The sequence below is a fragment of the Lontra canadensis genome, unplaced genomic scaffold (genome assembly GCF_010015895.1).
Source record: "Lontra canadensis isolate GAN:19392208 unplaced genomic scaffold, GSC_riverotter_1.0 scaffold80, whole genome shotgun sequence".
NCBI lineage: Eukaryota > Metazoa > Chordata > Mammalia > Carnivora > Mustelidae > Lontra > Lontra canadensis.
In genome coordinates, this window is record NW_022631074.1 from 6,160,380 (window position 1) to 6,178,371 (window position 17,992).

The following is a 17,992-nucleotide window of genomic DNA, read 5'->3' on the forward strand; positions in this document are numbered from 1 at the left end:
ATAATTCTATATGCCCAAAAGGAATATATAACATGCATACAGTATTGCATGTAATTGATATTAAATAATGAATTTTTTAGTTATTCGTTGTGTGTTTTCCTCAATTTTACAAATGAGTTTTTAAAATTTTGCTTACTTTATTTTTTTAAAGATTTTATTTATTTGAAACACAGAGAAAGCACAAGCAGGGGGAACGGCAGGGAAAGGGAGAGGGAGAAGCAGACTCTGCTGAGCAGGGAGCCTGACGCGGGGCTTGATCCCAGGGGCCAGGGGCCAGGGTCCTGGGATTATGACTTGAGCCGAAGGCAGATGCTTAATCAACTGAGCCACCCAGGTGCACCCAAATTTTGCTGCTTTTATGATGGGAGAATCAAACATAATTTTGTAAAAATTAAGTGCTGTGCTTTCTGCAAGCTTAAAATTGAACGGTCTTTTCAGTGTGAAACAAAGGACTTAATATGTAAAACTTTTTTTTTTTTTTTAAGATTTTATTTATTTGAGAGAGAACATGCACATGAGCAGATCTGGAGGGCAGAGGGAGAGGGAGTAGGAGAAGGAGGAAATAGACTCCTTGCATTGAGTACTGAGCCCTTCACTGGGCTAAGTCGCAGGAGCCATGAGATCATGACCTGAGCCAAAACCAAGAGTCAGACTCAACTAACCAAGCCACCCAGACGCTCCCAGACAAAAATGTATTTTGAATAGTCCATAAATAAATTATCTGTAGAATATGCCTTTTTTTTTTTTTTTGGCAGCTGATCTCTAAGTATTGGTTTATTGTGATAATTTATTTTATTTGCTACTTGGTTCTATATGGTATGCTCTTCATGTTACTGAATTTTTCCCATTCTGCACTGAAGAAACTTAATACTTTTTGGTGTCAAAACCTTATCAAAAGTGAAACTGCTTATACAAATAAAGCTGTAGCTTATAAACTTTATTATCTTTGGCTTTAATACTTAAGTTTTTCTCTAAGTGGAGTAGACTTTGCAACTGAGATTCTGCTAATACTATTTATCAACAAATATATTCCAGCTGATCCAAAGAACAAATTTAGATATTTGAAGACTTACATTAAAGTATGATTAGAGGGGCACCTTGGTGGCTACGTTAAGCATCTGCCTTCAGCTCAGTTTGCCTTTGGCTCAGGTCATGATCTCAGGATCCTGGGATTGAGCCCCACATAGGACCTCCACTCAGTCAGTGGTGAGTTTGCTTCTCCCTCTCCCTCTGTGATCTCTCTTGCTTTCTCTCTCTTAAATAAATAAGTAAAATCTAAAAAAAATAAAAAATAAAAAAATTATATATATATGATTATAAACTATCAAAATAATAATCCATTAGCTTCATGGAAACAATAATGGAAACCTGTTTTCTGGGGGGAAAGAAATAGGAAATCAGAAATGAATTTTCTTTGATGAAGGGAATCAGCTTATAATTGAAGGAAAAATAGGAAGAAAATTATTTGCTTGTTTAGAGCCCGAGTCGTAAATTCTGTGTGCTAATTAGTAAACAGAATTTATGACCTAGGTAAATGAATCATAATATTTAAGTTATATATAATATATATAATATATAAGTTATTATATTAGTTTGGTAGATCTGCCACATGATACTACCAAAGACTGGGTGGATCAAACAACAGGAATTAATTTTCTCACATGCCTGAAGTCTAGAAGTCCAGGATCAACCTGGAACCTTATTGGCAGGACTGGTTTCTTCTGAAACTCCTCTCCTTGGCTTATAGATGGCCTGCTTCTCCCTATTTCCTCATGTGGTCTTTCCACTGTATATGTTTATACCTAGTGTCTCAGGGTTTAAATTTCCTCTTTTTATAAGGATACTAGTCAGATTAGATTGGGACCCACCATAAAGGTCCTTTTTAATTTAATCACCTCTGGAAAGACTTTCTAAATACAGTCATATTCTCAGGTATTAGGACTTAGGGCTTCAGTATGTGAATTTTGAGGGGATAAGTTTCAGCTCATAATTAACATACATACTCTACTGCACTTTGTACATATACCTCCCCCTAAGGTTTTGTTTTTTTTTTAAGATTTGATAAAATTAAATAAAAATACAAGTTATATTTACTTTCCAATCCCATTGGATTCTATGATAGAGTTTGTACACACCACTTGGGAGGCCTAAAATAATAAAATGAGAGCCTCAGCTAATAAGCTATTTTCCTGAAATGATAGTTCAAGATTGCCTGTAAACTAAGCTTTGTTCTCTCGCTTTGATGGTGGATTTCTCTGTTGTGTTTTTCTGCCATTCATTTTAAGGAGCGAATGGTCTCTTGATGGTGGATTGTTTTACTGTAAAGCCTGTCTTTATCTTTTTGGCACATAAACCTCCACATGAATATGAATGTTTTATGTTTTATGTAAATATGAAAATTCATAAAATGCATAGAAGTCTATAAAGTATTCTTATCTTGAAACACTTCTTATATCAAATGACTTCACAATAAAATTGCTTAGGTTTATTAAAAATTCTTTTCCTGCCCAGTTTAAGTACATATTAAGCTGCTTTATTCTTTAATGTAATAGTAATAATAATAATAAAATACAATTTCTGGTGTTGGTGTCAGCTCAATTTATATCTGCCAGGGTTTAAAACAAGTCTGGTAACAGTTTCTATTTTTAAAATAAAGTGTGGACCTTTGTTTATTCTTTAGTAGGTATTTGGTAGGGGAAGTCCACTAACATTCTCATGATACATTAATATTGATTCTAGATAGATTAATGAGTTAAGTATTAAAGATCAAACTGTAAAGAAAAAAAAAAAGGGAGAAAGAAACAAATAATTGCTTGCCTCTGTGAGAAGTAATTTCCAAGCCAAAAAGCAATGGAATCAATTACAAAATAAAAAAATTTACTGCATAAAATTTTAAGATATTTTTACATTTAAAGAGTTGTAAGAAAGAAATGGGAAGGTACTTGAAAATGTTATATGGTTAACATCTCTAATATAAATAAATATATAATTTATATATTTTATCTCTAATATAAATAAAAATAGCACTAAGACATCTATAGATAAGTGGACATGAGGTGGTAATTTACAAAAGAAACATAAATAGTATGATTTGAAACCTATTCAAACTAAGAATATAATAAAAATTGTAAGATTATCAGACATGGAAAGAATGATGAGCAAATATGTTTATCAATAGTAAGAAGGTAAACTAGTATAGTAACCTCCATACCTTAGAATACTATGCAACTTTTAGAAAGTTATATATGAAGAATTTTTAATATAAGAAAATGCTTATAATAGCAGGATACATTATATATACTGTTTGATCAAACTTGAAAATGCGTAAAACTAGAGGAATACATCAAGATGTCAATATGATCTCTAGTAGCATTATGTTCAATTTTCATTCTCATAGGCTTTTGTTTTTCCATTTTCATCAGTATGCATTAGCTTATTTAAAATTGGAAAATAGAAACATTGGGAAATAGAAAATTCAAAAATTATATAATAGAACCAATATGACCTCTTTCCAAGCATTACATATCCCCTTTCCATAATAGAAATACAGTGTATATGATTTCTACTATCTCCTTAAAAGTCTTTTAAATGTCTACTTTGCAAATATACTACCATATTAATTCAATAAATGCAACATTCTGAAATGAACATAGAAAAAAATATAATCTTTTATGTATAGAGGCTGAAAGGTAGACTAGTGACTTTTCTCTAAACAACCAACCAACCGCATGCATTTAATAATTTCACTCCTTAATACTTTATTTTCTTTTGCACCAAATCTAAATTTATTTTTAGATTACTGGGGAAGTTGTGTAAGTAAATGTATTAAGCTTCAAATCACATTATTGATGATTTTTTCCCTTTCTACATGGTTCGAAGATTTGTACCTATTGTATATGCCTATACTGATATTTTGAGCATCAAAGGTCTCAAAATGATGATTTTCACTAAATATCACGGACCATAAGAAGCACTGATTTCTTGATGAATTGCTAATTGCTGTTACAAGGGAGGAATTAAAAAGTAACACTAAAAGAGCAAATAAAGTGCTGTTCCTATTAGAATGGGTGTAATACTTTCCTCAGCACATGTAACACTGCCCTTAGTAAAGATGGGTGGGAGGCTACAGTGTAGGGTCATTTTGGTCTTCAGGCATTTGGTATCAGACAGAACGTAATGCTCATAATCTTGAAGATCATGATAGTAAAAATAATACACGGCAGCAGCTGACGTTTAGGCGTTTACTGTTTCCTACCCTTTGTGCTAAGTGCTTTACTGTATTTCAATTAAACATTTAACCCTCTCCGTTAAAAGAGAGATCATCCCCATTGTCCATCTCTAGGAAATACATGCCTTATTTCTTCCTATCATCCCTATTACCCTTAGTTCTGAATATCTGAGCTAAAAGGGGGGGGTTATCAAATTTGATGGATTAATTCAGTAACTAGCTTAGCCTCTGAGAACATTTTACAACAATGGTCATTATACAAAACCTAATACAAATTAACATTTTTTTTTTTACTGAGTCACAAGCACACAGCACCGGCTGTTCGGTGAAACGCTTCCCTTGAAGCTTCCAGCCACTCAAGGCTCCGCCCAAGGGTCAAGCTACGCCCTCGGTAGTAAGCACCGCCCCCACCAGCCGCCAGCGGAAGTAACTTTGCGCGCTCGTGCCTCTCGCGGGACCTACACCCCTTTGGCGAGATTTCGACTAGGAGGGCAAAGCAGTATCTCGCGGGGAGTTGAACCGGAAAAGCGAGGGATAGAAGTGCAAGAGGGTGAACCTCGCATGTGAGGCCGTGCTTTTGATTTCCTGGAGGTTTTAGGTGCTGGGTCGTGTAGATCTCTTGTCTGGCATCTCGCGGCGGGATAATGTTGACCCGGGTGAGGGCTGGTACTCGACTGGGAGCCTCTGATTCAATCACTTTGCGGGACTAGGTGGCGAGGGAGGGGGTCGGGATGGGGGAACTTCGCGAGCTGTTGGCGTCTCTGGCTTCACAGTTCAAGGCTGCAATGCTGAACACTCGAACGCTTTCTCTTGAGCGTTCTCTGCTGTTTTCTCCCAAGACTCACCTGTGCAGTCCAGCCTGCAGAGCTGAATGCAAGCTCCTCAGGATATGAGACTCTCACTGCTTTATCCAGGGACCCTAGAACAGTATTACGTGGTAATACCTCGCTGAACTTTGGATGAGTAAATGAAATAGAATTGCAAGGAAGTTTACACAGGAAGCGACCGACTTTTTTTTTTTCTTTTTCCGAAGTAACCTTTTAATTTTAGAATAATTTTACATTTACAAGAAAGTTGCAAAGATAATACTAATCTCCATAGGCTTTTCACTCAGTTTCCCCAAATGTTAGTACCTAGAGTGGCTTAATTCAGTTTCTTTGACGCAGCTTCTGTTAAGGCCACTAATTTTTTTTTTCTTTTAACGCCACAAAGCCTTTAATCTTTGCTTTACATATGAGCAATAATTATTTGAAGAAACCCTCTTTTTTCATAAATAGAGTGTTGTTATATTTGAGGTAATGCTCCCTTGAAAGAACTAATAATGATCATAAAACATGTTCTTAAGAAAAAAAACTGCTAGTGTGAAGTTTAATAAATTTGTAATATCAGATTGTGTCAGCAACATTTTCTTATCATCATAGCTGAAAGCAAAATCAGAGGGGAAGCTTGCAAAACAGATTTGCAGAGTTGTATTGGATCATTTTGAGAAACAGTATTCCAAAGAACTTGGAGATGCCTGGAATACAGTAAGGTTAGTATAATTCATCTCTTGATGCTTTATGATAGAACAGGAAATAAAACCTTTTTGGGGGAGGGGTGCTTGAGGATAAAAAAAGGAATCTAAATCTGGGTGCCCTTTTCCTACAGAGACTAAAGAGAAGAACTGAAGAAATAGATGGAATCCTAGGAATGAAAAGGGGAGAAAGAAAACTTTGTAGTAATAGTAAGGAAAAAAATGTTAGAGCCTTGCCTCGAGCAATTGTTTTAATCTTTGAAACAGGAATGCCCACTAGTTTGACAAAATTAATTATACTGTAACAGAAAAACCTTAGAACTTTTGAGGGTATTTGACTAGTTTCTGAAAATTCAGAAGATAATTAGTCTTTAAAGCTGGCACAGCTCTGTCTTAGCTAGAGTAATTTTATTTGGTTATATTTCTTCCCTGTGTTTTCGGCAGGCTATGTTTTGAACACATGTACGTGCGCACGCACACACACACACACACACACAAACAAATTATTTAAGTATTTTTTTTTTAAGTGTATTTTTGAAAACATCTTTCATGCGTAGAAGTAAGTGAGGTAAGTTTGATTTCTATGCTTAGTGACTTTTGCTTTTGGTCAGAATGTTATTACATGGGTTCTTTACATTGAGGTGTTTTTTTTTTTTTTTTCATTTTCTATTTAAATTCTAATTAGTTAACATATAGTGTCATATTGGTTTCAGGAGTAGAATTTAGTGGTTCATCACCTGCATGTAACAACCAGTACTCGGCACAAGTGCCCTTTCTAATGCCCATCACCCATTTAGCTTCTCCCCCATTCACCTCCTTTCCAGCAACCTCAGTCTGTTCTCTATAGTTAAGAGTCTTATGGTTTGCTTTCCTCTCTTTTTTTTTTCCCCCTTCCCTGTGTCATCTGTTTTGTTTCTTAAATTCCACATACAAGTGAAATTATATGGTATTTATCTTTCTCTGGCTGACTTACTTTGCTTAGCGTAATACATTCTAGTTCCATCATTGCAAATGGTAAGATTTCATTCTTTTTTGATGACTGAGTGATATTATGTATGTATATAAGTACACACACACACACACACACACGTACACACACACACACACACACACACACACACCCCACATCTTCTTTATTCATCAGTCGGTGGACAGTTGGACTCTTTCCATAGTTTGGCTGTTGTTGATAATGCTGTTATAAACATCAGAGTGCACGTGCCCCTTCAGATCCGTATGTTTGTATCCTTTGGTTAAATTCCTGAAGTAGTGCAATTGCTGGATCATAGGGTAATTCTATTTTTAACTTTCTGAGGAACCTCCATGCTGTTTCCCAGAGTGGCTGTCCCAGTTTGTGTTCCCACCAACACTGCAAGACGGTTCCCCTTTCTCTGCATCCACACCAATATCTCGTTTCCTGAGTTGTTGATTTTAGTCTTTCTGACAGGTGTGAGGTGGTAGCTCATTATGGTTTTGATCTGTGTTTCTCTGATGCTGAATGATGTTGAGCATCTTTTCATGTGCCTTTCGGCCATCTGTATGTCTTTGGAAAAATGTCTTTTCATGTCTTCTGCATTTCCTAACTGGGTTAAATGTTTTTTGGGTGTTGAGTTTGATAAGTTCTGTATATATTTTGGACTTTTTATCAGATACGTCATTGGCAAATATTTTCTCCCATTCTGAAGGTTGCCTTTTAGTTTCATTGATTATTTCCTTGGCTGTGCAGAAGCTTTTTATCTTGATGAAATCCTAATAGTTCATTTTTTTTTCTTTTGTTTCCCTTGCCTCCATTGAGTTCTTATACAGTATATTCCATGCCCTGTGGAATATAAAGAGCAAGACAGTCCCCATATCCAGTTTGCCTGAAGTCTGATGTTCATGGGGGATAAGGAGGCTGGTTTTAAAACTATGTGAACTATTAATTCCATAAATATCCTGATAGAAATAGACAGGAGAACCTTGTCTTATTTAATAAAGACAGAGGGTGCCAGCAAAGACCTGAGGAGAAGCCAGCCTTTGGTGACCTAACAGGAGTTATCTTAGCAAAAAGAACTAGACAATTTAGGCTGAAAGAAGAGGGAGCACTGCTTCTGAAGCGAGGGACAAAAGCCCAGTACATACTGCTCAGGAAAAAAAAGGTTATGTAGCTATAGACAATGGATTCAGTCGTATTGTTGTCTTACTAATCTCTTTTTGGATAAACTCAGTAATGCTTTCTCACTTAAAAGGACAACTTTAAGCTTTTTTTTTTTTTTTAAACAAATGAAATATTGACTGATAATAAAGTCTGAGGTGGTTCTGAGTTAATTTTAGGACAAATTATACTGTTTTAGAAACTTGTAAATACTGTAATATGAACAAATATTTTGTGGTTGTGGTTTTTATTTCGAAACTAGATTTTTAAAGATTTTTTTTATTTTTATTTATTTAACAGGGAGAAATCACAAGTAGGCAGAAAGGCAGGCAGAGAGAGAGAGAGGCAGGCAGAGAGAGAGAGAGAGGAAGAAGCAGGCTCTCCGCTGAGCAGAAAGCCCGATGTGGGACTTGATCCCAGGACCCTGAGATCATGACCTGAGCCGAAGGCAGAGGCTTAACCCAATGAGCCACCAGGTGCCCTTGAAACTAGATTTTTAGTTTTATTTATTTATTTTTTTAAAGATTTGTTTGACAGAGACACAGCAAGAGAGGGAACACAAGCAGGAGGGGCAGGAGAGGGAGAAGCAGGCTTCCCGCTGAGCAGGGAGCCCAATGCAGGGCTCTATCCCAGGACCCTGGGATAATGACCTGAGCCAAAGACAGACCCTTAACAACTGAGTCCCCCAGGCGCCCCTCAAACTGGATTTTAAAATGGGTAGCTTCTGTCACAGAGAAAAAAGAAGAAGAATGATAATGGAGTGTAATAAATTCATTATGTTTTTAGTATGTAAAATTACTCACAGAGAGTAGCCAGACAACCACACTTCTACTGCATGCTTATTATGTACCAGATAGTATTGGCTTTATGTGATCCTCAGAACAAAGCTCTGAGGTTTGTTTCCCATTTTTCACATGATGAAACCACATAGCATTTAAGTAACTTCCCAAGTTTACATAAGTGCCAGAGCAGGGATCTGTATCTAGGCTTTCTGGTTCAAGAACTTCCACTGCCTAACTCCTAATCTCACACCTGGGTGTAATTAGACATTCATGGATGATTTAAAAAAAATTTTTTTTAAAGGGATAGTGTCTTCAGATTTTATAGTAGTCTGGCTACCCATACCCTGTAATGAGTTATTTTTCTATTTAATGTGCTCAGACAGATTTATAAGTTATTGTTTGACCCTACATTAAATGAGCAGTGGACCTCAAATCCATTTAATTAGCTGTGCCTTCTGCTTCATCTACCTTTTTGTTGCGTTTTTATGATGATTTAAGTTTTGCATAAATGTGCTAAATTTGCCATGGGCAAAATAAAGGCTGAGCTCAGAAAGTAGTCTGAACATGGAAGATGGCTTGGGGAAGTAAGAATAAATATATATATATATTTTTTAACTTTTATTTGGAATGTCATGCTTGCAGAGTGTATTTACTTCCAGAGAAAGGTGAGTGCATTTTTGTCTTCTACCTGGAAAGTGATTTACTTACTTTTAGTTTCCTTTCTTACCTAAGAGATGTAGATAATGGGGAAGATTTAGTATTTACTTAAATTTTATTTTTTTGTAATAACACTTTTTACAAGTCACCCTGTGACTAGCACTTTAAAGTTGTTCACAGTCAGTTTAAGTTTTGCTCCTCTCATTGCCTGTTTATCTTTCAGGGAATCCCTTTCATGGCATGACTTTGAACTTCCCGCACTATGCTGCCTTCTCAAGCTGTGCAGTCCTCTCTCAGCTTTGTTCCATACGTCTCCGTATTTTCTGGTCATTTCACTTAGTTTGATATTAGGCAATCTCAGAAGCATGTTATTTTCCCTTCTGAACCTATGTTGTCATTTGCCACTTGCATATTTTTTCTCCCTTGTTGAAGTTATCACCATCAATATGTTTCCTCTTTTCTCCTCCAGACCTTCAAGGTAAGGAATGAACCTTAATCAAAAATAAGCCTGACATTTGCCCTCAGCTCCTGGGAGGTTATCTCTAAGCCCTTGGAATGTCCTGCCCAAGAGTGTCCTTGTTTACTTGGGGGGTTAGGCCACACTGGAAAGTCTAACTGTAATTTATGGTGGGGGCTGTGGCCCATGGTATCAGCTTGGCTTCCCACCTCTGACCTCCAGAGGAGTTGGACACTAAAGATTAGCCAGTTGATCATGATTATGTGACTGGGCCCCAATAAAATCTAGACACCAAGCTTTTGGTGAGCCTTCCTACTTGGAGGTATTCTTACGCATGTGGTCATACATTGTTGCAGGGAAAAGTTGTCCTTGCCCCTGATTCCACTGGAAAGCACATGTGGAAGCTTCATGCTTTGAACTTCCCTGTACTCTGCACCATGTACCTCTTACCTTGACTGGCCTTGATAATTTGGCAGCTCCCAAACCATGGACTGCCAGACACTACTACTCTGCCTCCATCATAATCTAAATGCCCACCAGATGCTTTTGCTTCTTCCTGAGAAATTTCTTCGTTTGGATTTCATTTGTAACCGCTTTATTACTGTTCAGTTAAGCTTGCATCATTACTTACTTGGCATATTGCAGTAGTCCCTTTACATAGTCTCCTGCCTTTAGTATTTATTTGTTGGCTTATATGTAACCACTTTTATGACACTGTCTGCCGGGCAATGTTCTAATCACTTTATGAATACTCACATAATCCTCTGTACAGCCTTCTAAGATAGTTGTTACTATTTACACTTTACAGATAGGAAAACTGAGCATATGGGGGCTAATTAACTTGCCTAATGGAACAGAGCTCACATTTGGAGGAGCTTTGGGAGTTTGTCTTACCCTCTGTCCTGCTGCTTCTAAGTACCATCGTATTCCATTGTGCCACTCCTGGAGGAGAAGCCTCCTCTGCCCCCCAGTGTCTGCAGTATTATGTTTGGACTAAATACCTTAGCATGACTACACAGGATCCTTCATCCCTTTGGGATTGTGTATGCTATTCCCTCTGCCAGGAATGACCCTCTCCTTTTTCCCTCTGTACAGTGGTTAAAATATGCATTCAAATCCCACCTTTGCATCTTGTAGCATATGACCTAGGTAGGTTACTTAAAATCTCTGCCCCTCACTATCTTTATGTGTAAAATAGGATCTAATTCATATAATTATTTGGGAAGATAAAATGATTTTATGTATGTGCAAATTTTAGAATTTTGTTTGACATATAGTAAGCCCTCGATATGTGTTAGCATTATTTTTATTACTGTTATGTTTTTAACCAATTCTCCATCAACCTGACCCATATATCCTAGACAGTGTGTTTCTATTGCATTTTGTTGATAACAGCTATTGTAATTCTTTTGAGATTGTATTGTCATAATTTCATTAAGTTGTCTTTTCTGACAAGGGAGGGTCTTGAAGAACCAATATCTTAAGACTTGAGCAAGTCATCTACTTATTCACAATTTTAGTGTTTATAAACCAAGTACTCTTCTAAGCACTGGGTATACCAAGATGGATTATATATATTCTGCCCTCAATTGTATATGAGGGGAGGATTAATTGGAAATCTTTATTAGACACTTTTCTCCAGAGTTCACGTAGTTCATATATAGAGGAGAAAAAATACAGCCAGATTGCATTAGAAGAATCTGTGAATGAGATGGAGTAGGATGGTTGGGGAAAACAGAAATGAGCTATTTCTGTTTTGTCCCTTATGTTAGCTTTACACAAATATTCAACCGTACTTTGTGCAAATCCCTATGAAGTAGTAACTTTTAGCCCCTTTAAAAGTCGTAAGTTAGAAAGTACCAATTTTACTGGCCAATCTAGGCCTGTGATACTAAAATCCATCTTTGTCCTCTACCAAGTGTGCTGCTATGCAGGGTGTGGAGTCCCAGCCCTGGGATTGTATGCACATGTCTCCTGATAAAAGGGATTCCGTGTATGCAGTATTTTCACCTTAGGTTGGTCTCTACCAGAGACGCAAACCATCACTTAGGACTTTTAGTTGAGCTACTGTGAATAACAAATATGGACATAGATTGCCTTCTATGAGAAGCACTAAAGAAACAATGCCAAGAAAGAGTAGGGGGCAGTCAGTTCATCATTAGAATCTCTGAGGAATAAAAATGAGAAAGTCTTGTAAACATACTTAGGTGTACTTCCATGAATGATGGATTCATTGCTAAACCAGACTTTTAAAATGATTGAATGAGCACCCTCTAGTGGATACCAATAGCAGTAAAACGGATTTTTACTTTTATAACCATAAAAATTTAATTGGTTTCTAATCGACAAGGTTATACCAATTGTGCTTAGCAATTCCTAGATAAGATGATTTTTTATCCTCATCATTTGATGGGAAGGTAGACTAGAGAGTAGAATAAGTACTAAGAGAAAAGAATAAAGTCACAGAAAAGTTGAATGAAAATAATAACATCAAATAACATTGTCCAAATAATACATTATACAATTTTTTCAAAGGATATGTGTGCACAGGTAAGTTATAGCAATCAACTTCCGGATTTTCAGTTTTCATGTATTCTCTTTCACAAAATTACTCTGATCCTTATGTGCCTAAGGGAGTATTTATTTTCCTTTCTCAACTACCTTTCTTTTGTCTTTCTCCCACTTTACAAAAAGAGGACACACTTTCACTGTCCTGACTCTTCCACATTGCAGTTCTCCAGGGTGATAACACCTCTGCCAGTCAGAGACTGTTGGAATGTCATTGTAAGGGTTGAAAAAATAAATGACTAATGACAACAAATACTTTGACAGGTCAGGTGGTTTCCAAGTTTTGCTTTTAGCAAAAGTAAAGGAGCTCCAGTTGAGTTGTCGACTAACAGATCAATTAAAATATTTTTGAAGATAGATGCTTAAGTGATTTGGGACTATAATTCAGAAGGAAATAGAAGTCAAAAAGAGAGACATCGCTACAGTGAAGTATATTTAATTATTACCCACTTATTTAAGTGAAGGTTTTTCTCAGCCCTTGTAAAAATACAAAACAGGAATATAGTTGATTTTAACCCTGACTCAGTATAGCCCTCGGTAATATTCATCTCTTGGATATATGAAGACCAGGGTTGGGGGGTGGGGTGGTGGGAAGGGAAGTTACTTCATTGAGATCCATTTCCTAACACTTCCCTTTTTATGTTTATTAATTATCAAATCTATGATAAGTATTTTGATCAATTTTATAGTAAAAATTTTACTGATAACTGAATCCAGAAGTTACCATTTTAACACTTAGAGATTTAGGCCACAGTGAAAACAGATTTAGTATATATATATGTATATATGTGTGTTGTTTATGGCAGAGAGGTGTGATAGGGTAATAAAAGATTTCAGGCACAAAAATGGATTAAAATAAAGTTATGTTGGGGAAATAGTATGTAAATAGAAAAAGGAACTAAAATTTTCACCTGTTCGAGAAGATTCAGTCCATGAATTTTTAAATGGACAGTGATGGGTTTCATAATCACTCTTGTATTTAGGTTCCACTGGATGCATTTTAAAAAGTGGTATAATTTATATTTGAAAATGTCAATTTTTATAGTATGCTGGAAATTAAGTTCTTAAGTCTATGGTGAAGATTTTGATGTCAGCTTAAAACGTGCCAGAGGGTACATAGTTTTTTTCAAAATGATACCCGTGGAGGTCCGAGCAAACATCTGTAGGTTACTGGTCTTGTGGGTCCAGTTCTCCTGGCTGCTGAGGTACTTGAACTTCTGTCATCGAAGACCAGTAAGTGGAACAGCTTCAGACTCCTCATGAATCTTGAGAGGAGTGCTGGAGTGTGGTCCCTGGTGAGTGTCTTCTTAAGTCCTTTAATGTACACTCCCTGTATTATCTGCTGGGCTACTTGTCTATCCAGTTTGGACTTGAGTAACCATTGGCCTGGGAGGCCCAGGGGCATCATCCTTACCAGTGCACTGGAGTGTGAGTGTGTGTGTCTTTGTGCGCATGTGCTAGGAAGAGGGGAGGTCACTGGTAGTTGGGTGGGGTGAGGGTGGGTATGGTGCTGAGACCCACATTAATATGCTGTTTTGCTTTCTCAGGGGTAGGAAGCACCATCCTGAGCAGTCCCTTCATCAAGTGGTCCCATTGCACGTGCTCCAGGCAGCATGTATCAGGCTATTCCAATTGTTAGGAGCAGTGGGAGGCCAGGGCACTGACGCTAGTCCAAGGTTGGGGTGAAAATTCTGTCTCTCCCTGTGGTATGCTGCTAGTGCTACAGTACAAAGGTCTCACGCTTTGTTAGACTTTAAAGTCAGCCAGATTTTGAATCAGGTACTTCTGCTTAATAGTGATAGAACCTTGGGTGAGTTGTCAGACTTCGGGAAGCTTCAGTTACCTAACTTCTAATATGGGGGTAATAGCTGTCCTTCACGGTAGTGATGGTTAAATAAGCTAAGTATGAAAAATACATATTGTAAACTTATTTTATTCATTTATTTTTTAAAAACATTTTATTTATCTGACAGAGACCACAAGTAGGCAGAGAGGCAGGCAGAGGGAGAGAGGGAGAAGCAGGCTCCCCGCCAAGCAGAGAGCCCGATGTGGGGCTTGATCCCAGGACCCTGGGATCATGACCTGAGCTGAAGGCAGAGGCTTTAACCCACTGAGCCACCCAGGCGGCCCGCATATTGTAAACTTATGATTAGTAATTTTTATTATTAGGGTGAGGTGGGGTGGGTGGATTAAGTTGTAGGTAGAAAGGTTTCCCTGAGGAGATAAAGCCTAAACTGGCCCCTCAGCAGAGAGTAGGGGAGTCAGCCAGGTTTTAGGTGGGCCATTGTAGGTCAGAAGAAAGGTCATTATAGGCAGAGGGAGCAGTTTATCCTGAGACTGGTAAAGGCTAAAGAAAACTTATTCCAGGAAGTGCAAGGACTTCAGTAAGGTTGCGTACCGGTTAGGAGGAGTCAAATTTTTTTAAAGCAAGGTCTTATTTCATCCAGTTGTTAGAGAATGAGAATAATTTCTGAAGATTGCTGACTCACTCTGCCAGAAGTATGTGTATGTATGTGTTGTGTGTGTGTATGTGTGTGTGTGTGTATATATATATATATTTTTTTTTTTTTTAAGATTATTTATTTGAGAGAAAGCAAGGGCAGAGGAAGAGGGAGAGAGAAGCTTTAGCAGTTTCCCACGTGGGGCTCGATCTTAGGACCCTGAGATCATGACCTGAGCTGAAACCAAGAGTCAGATACTTAACTGACTGAGCCACCCAGGGACCCCAATAAGTATATGTTTTTAAATCCAATGAGGCTTTCTCCCCTAGGGTCCTTCAGTGAACTTTATCACATTATACTTGACACATATAATCTGCCACAAGCCACACCAGATTACTTTTTTTTTTTTTTTTTTTTAAAGATTTTATTTATTGGGACACCTGGGTGGCTCCGTTGTTAAGCAGATGCCTTTGGCTCAGGTCATGAACCCAGGGTCATGGGATCAAGCCCCACATCCAGCTCCCTGCGTGGCAGGAAGCCTGCTTCTCCCTCTCCCATTCCCCCTGCTTGTGCTCCCTCTCTCGCTGTGTCTCTCTCTGTCAAATAAACAAATAAAATCTTAAAAAAAAAAAAAAAAGATTTTATTTATTTATTTGACACAGAGAGAGAGAGACAGCAAGAAAGGGAACACAAGCAGGGGGAGGGGGAAAGGGAGAAACAGGCTTCCTGCCAAGTAGGGAGCTCAATGCGGGGCTCAATTCCAGGACCTGGGATCATAATCTGAGTGGAGGGCAGATGCTTAACCGACTAAGCCACCCAGGTGCCCCAGATTACTTTTAATTACCCAAACGTACTGTCCTCCTTCATACGTCTGCCTGTGCTATTATTGCCTTTGTCCTTCAACTTCCCTTCTCATTTTGTCCTATGGTATTCCTCCTTATCATTCAAGATTTAACATTGTATAATACACAAAAATAGTGTTCCTAAACTAACAATCCTTTTATATACAATAAGGTTAAAAGGAGATAGGCAAGAATAATAACCTGTACTGAGGGATCAGAAAGAAAATGTGACTAATTGGAGAAACATTGTAGTCAGGGTTGGAAAGACTAAATACAAGAAGGATGCTAATTCTCCCCAATTTTACTGCATTTAATATAATCCTAGCCAAGATGTCTATCTATCTATCTACACAAATATTTTATAAATTATTTTAACTGACCCAACTGATTCTAAAGTTCATCTGAAAGAATAAGCTTTCTAAAATAGCTTTGGAAATTCTGAAGAAAAAAAAAAACCAGATTTGCTCTGTCAGATATTAACCAATTGAAAATACCCTACCATTGTTAGCTAATGGGACAAGCCACTCCAATCGTATGAATTAAATTATGTTTCTTACTATTACTTCTCTGTTACACGAGTCAGAACCCTGGGTAAATTTTCATCCTGTTTCGAGGGTAAGATTAGGATGGGCTGAAATAAAAGTTACAACCATGACATTTGCGAATCTTCCCTTTGGGTCCATTTTAATGCTGTGGTTCCCAAAGTGTGGTTCTGAGGATTAACAGAACCATTATCACTGGAGAACTTGCTAGAAGTGCTAATTCTCAGTTCCTGCTTCCAGTCTACTATATCAGAAAATCCTGGAGTAGAGCTTAGCAGTCTCTTATAGACACTTGATGCATGCTAAAGTTTGCAAAGTACATTCTTAAAAAAAAAAGGTTGTCCTCTTCCAGAATTCCTGAAACAGACAAACTGGGCTCCCATGATGGTGGACCATCATAGTAAGAAGCAGTAAAGGAGAAAGCAGTTTAACGTATTGGCCCCCAGTTGAAATTCACCTGGCACAGTTCCAGTCGCAGGTGTTATATTTCAATCCAGCCATTTCTCACATAGTCAACTCGGGGGTGAGTAGCAGCTGGAATTTATTTAATTGACCATGGTTAATGAGGCTACCAAATAACTCAGCTAGAAAGGTCAGCTTGTAAATAAATTAAATATTTCCTGCTGTATCATATGTCAGTTGATGTGAGCTTGTGACTGTTAAGAGCTCTGTTGGACTAAATAAAAAATTAGGAAAGAGAATCTTCTGGTGAAGGCGGGAGGGTGGTGGATGGGTGGTACTGTCAATCCATAAATGATTTTTAAACCATCCTTGGTTTTGTATCATCTGAACCACTGATTGCCTCACTAACTCTCTTACTGTAGAGTTCACTATAGTTAGTTTTCCATGCTTTTATTTCCTGAGAGGAAGACTTTAACACTCACTCCTCCAAATGCCCTTTAATGATAGTACTTTTCCCTCCACTAGTGACAGTCTCAGGTTTTAAATTTTTTCTTTATGAAAAACATTTGTGCAAAAAATGATTGACAGTCTATTCTGATGTATTCAGAGGTATGAAAAGACAGGCCGTGTGTTTTTGGCAAGATGTTCTGCAGGAAGGTACTAGGCTGAGGCAGGTGAGGCATTCCTCTCTGGTGCAGAATTTAAGGGACCCCTAAAACTCAATAACCAATAATACTTTAATGGGTACAGTTGATACAAAAGAAAGAAAACCCATGATGAATAAAATACCAAAGTTTTAAATAAAGTCAGGATCATGACTGTGGTAGGTTGACCCATATTGGAACCTATGGCAAAAGGGCAAAGTCAGTGATACTTACCTTGACTCTGAAAAAAATCACAGGTAAATGTGAAACTAGGACCCCGTTCACTTGATTAGTAATATAAAATTGTGTTTGTATATATAATATTAATACAATTTTGTTTTTCATCTTCTGTTTCTAGGGATATACTAATATCACCATCATGCTGGCAGTATGCTATCCTTCTTAACCGGTTCAATTATTCCTTTGAACTGGAAAAAGATTTACATTTAAAGGGCTATCACACACTCTTTCAAGGATCTTTACCCTACTATCCTAAATCAATGAGGTGTTACCTTAGCAGAGCTCCAGACAGAATGCCTTCAGAAAGACACCAAATTGGAAATCTAAAAAAATATTATCTCCTGAATGCTGCCTCTCTTCTCCCAGTATTGGCTCTGGAATTAAGGGATGGCGAGAAGGTTCTGGATCTCTGTGCTGCTCCTGGAGGCAAATCGATAGCTCTGCTGCAGTGTGCTTATCCAGGTAGTGTGCTTTTCTTTCAGTAATTGACAACTTTTAAATATCCATGTATTTCAAAATACTTTCAGAATATATGGGAAGAAGTA

At 37.6% G+C, this 17,992-nt stretch overlaps 1 protein-coding gene across 2 annotated transcripts in view; it reads left to right on the forward strand.

Annotated features, from left to right (window-relative positions):
• The first annotated feature begins 4,737 nt into the window (after positions 1–4,737).
• The window catches only part of NSUN3 (NOP2/Sun RNA methyltransferase 3), a 56,264-nt gene continuing 43,009 nt past the window's right edge, over positions 4,738–17,992 (forward strand). Inside the window, exons 1-3 of one of the 2 annotated variants that reach the window (XM_032882240.1) lie at positions 4,738–4,884; positions 5,650–5,759; positions 17,566–17,909. In XM_032882240.1, the coding sequence (XP_032738131.1) occupies positions 4,873–4,884; positions 5,650–5,759; positions 17,566–17,909 (466 nt within the window). In that variant the 5' untranslated portion in view covers positions 4,738–4,872. The remainder of the gene's footprint in view (positions 4,885–5,649; positions 5,760–17,565; positions 17,910–17,992) is intronic. The other variant, XM_032882239.1, reaches the window with a different exon arrangement.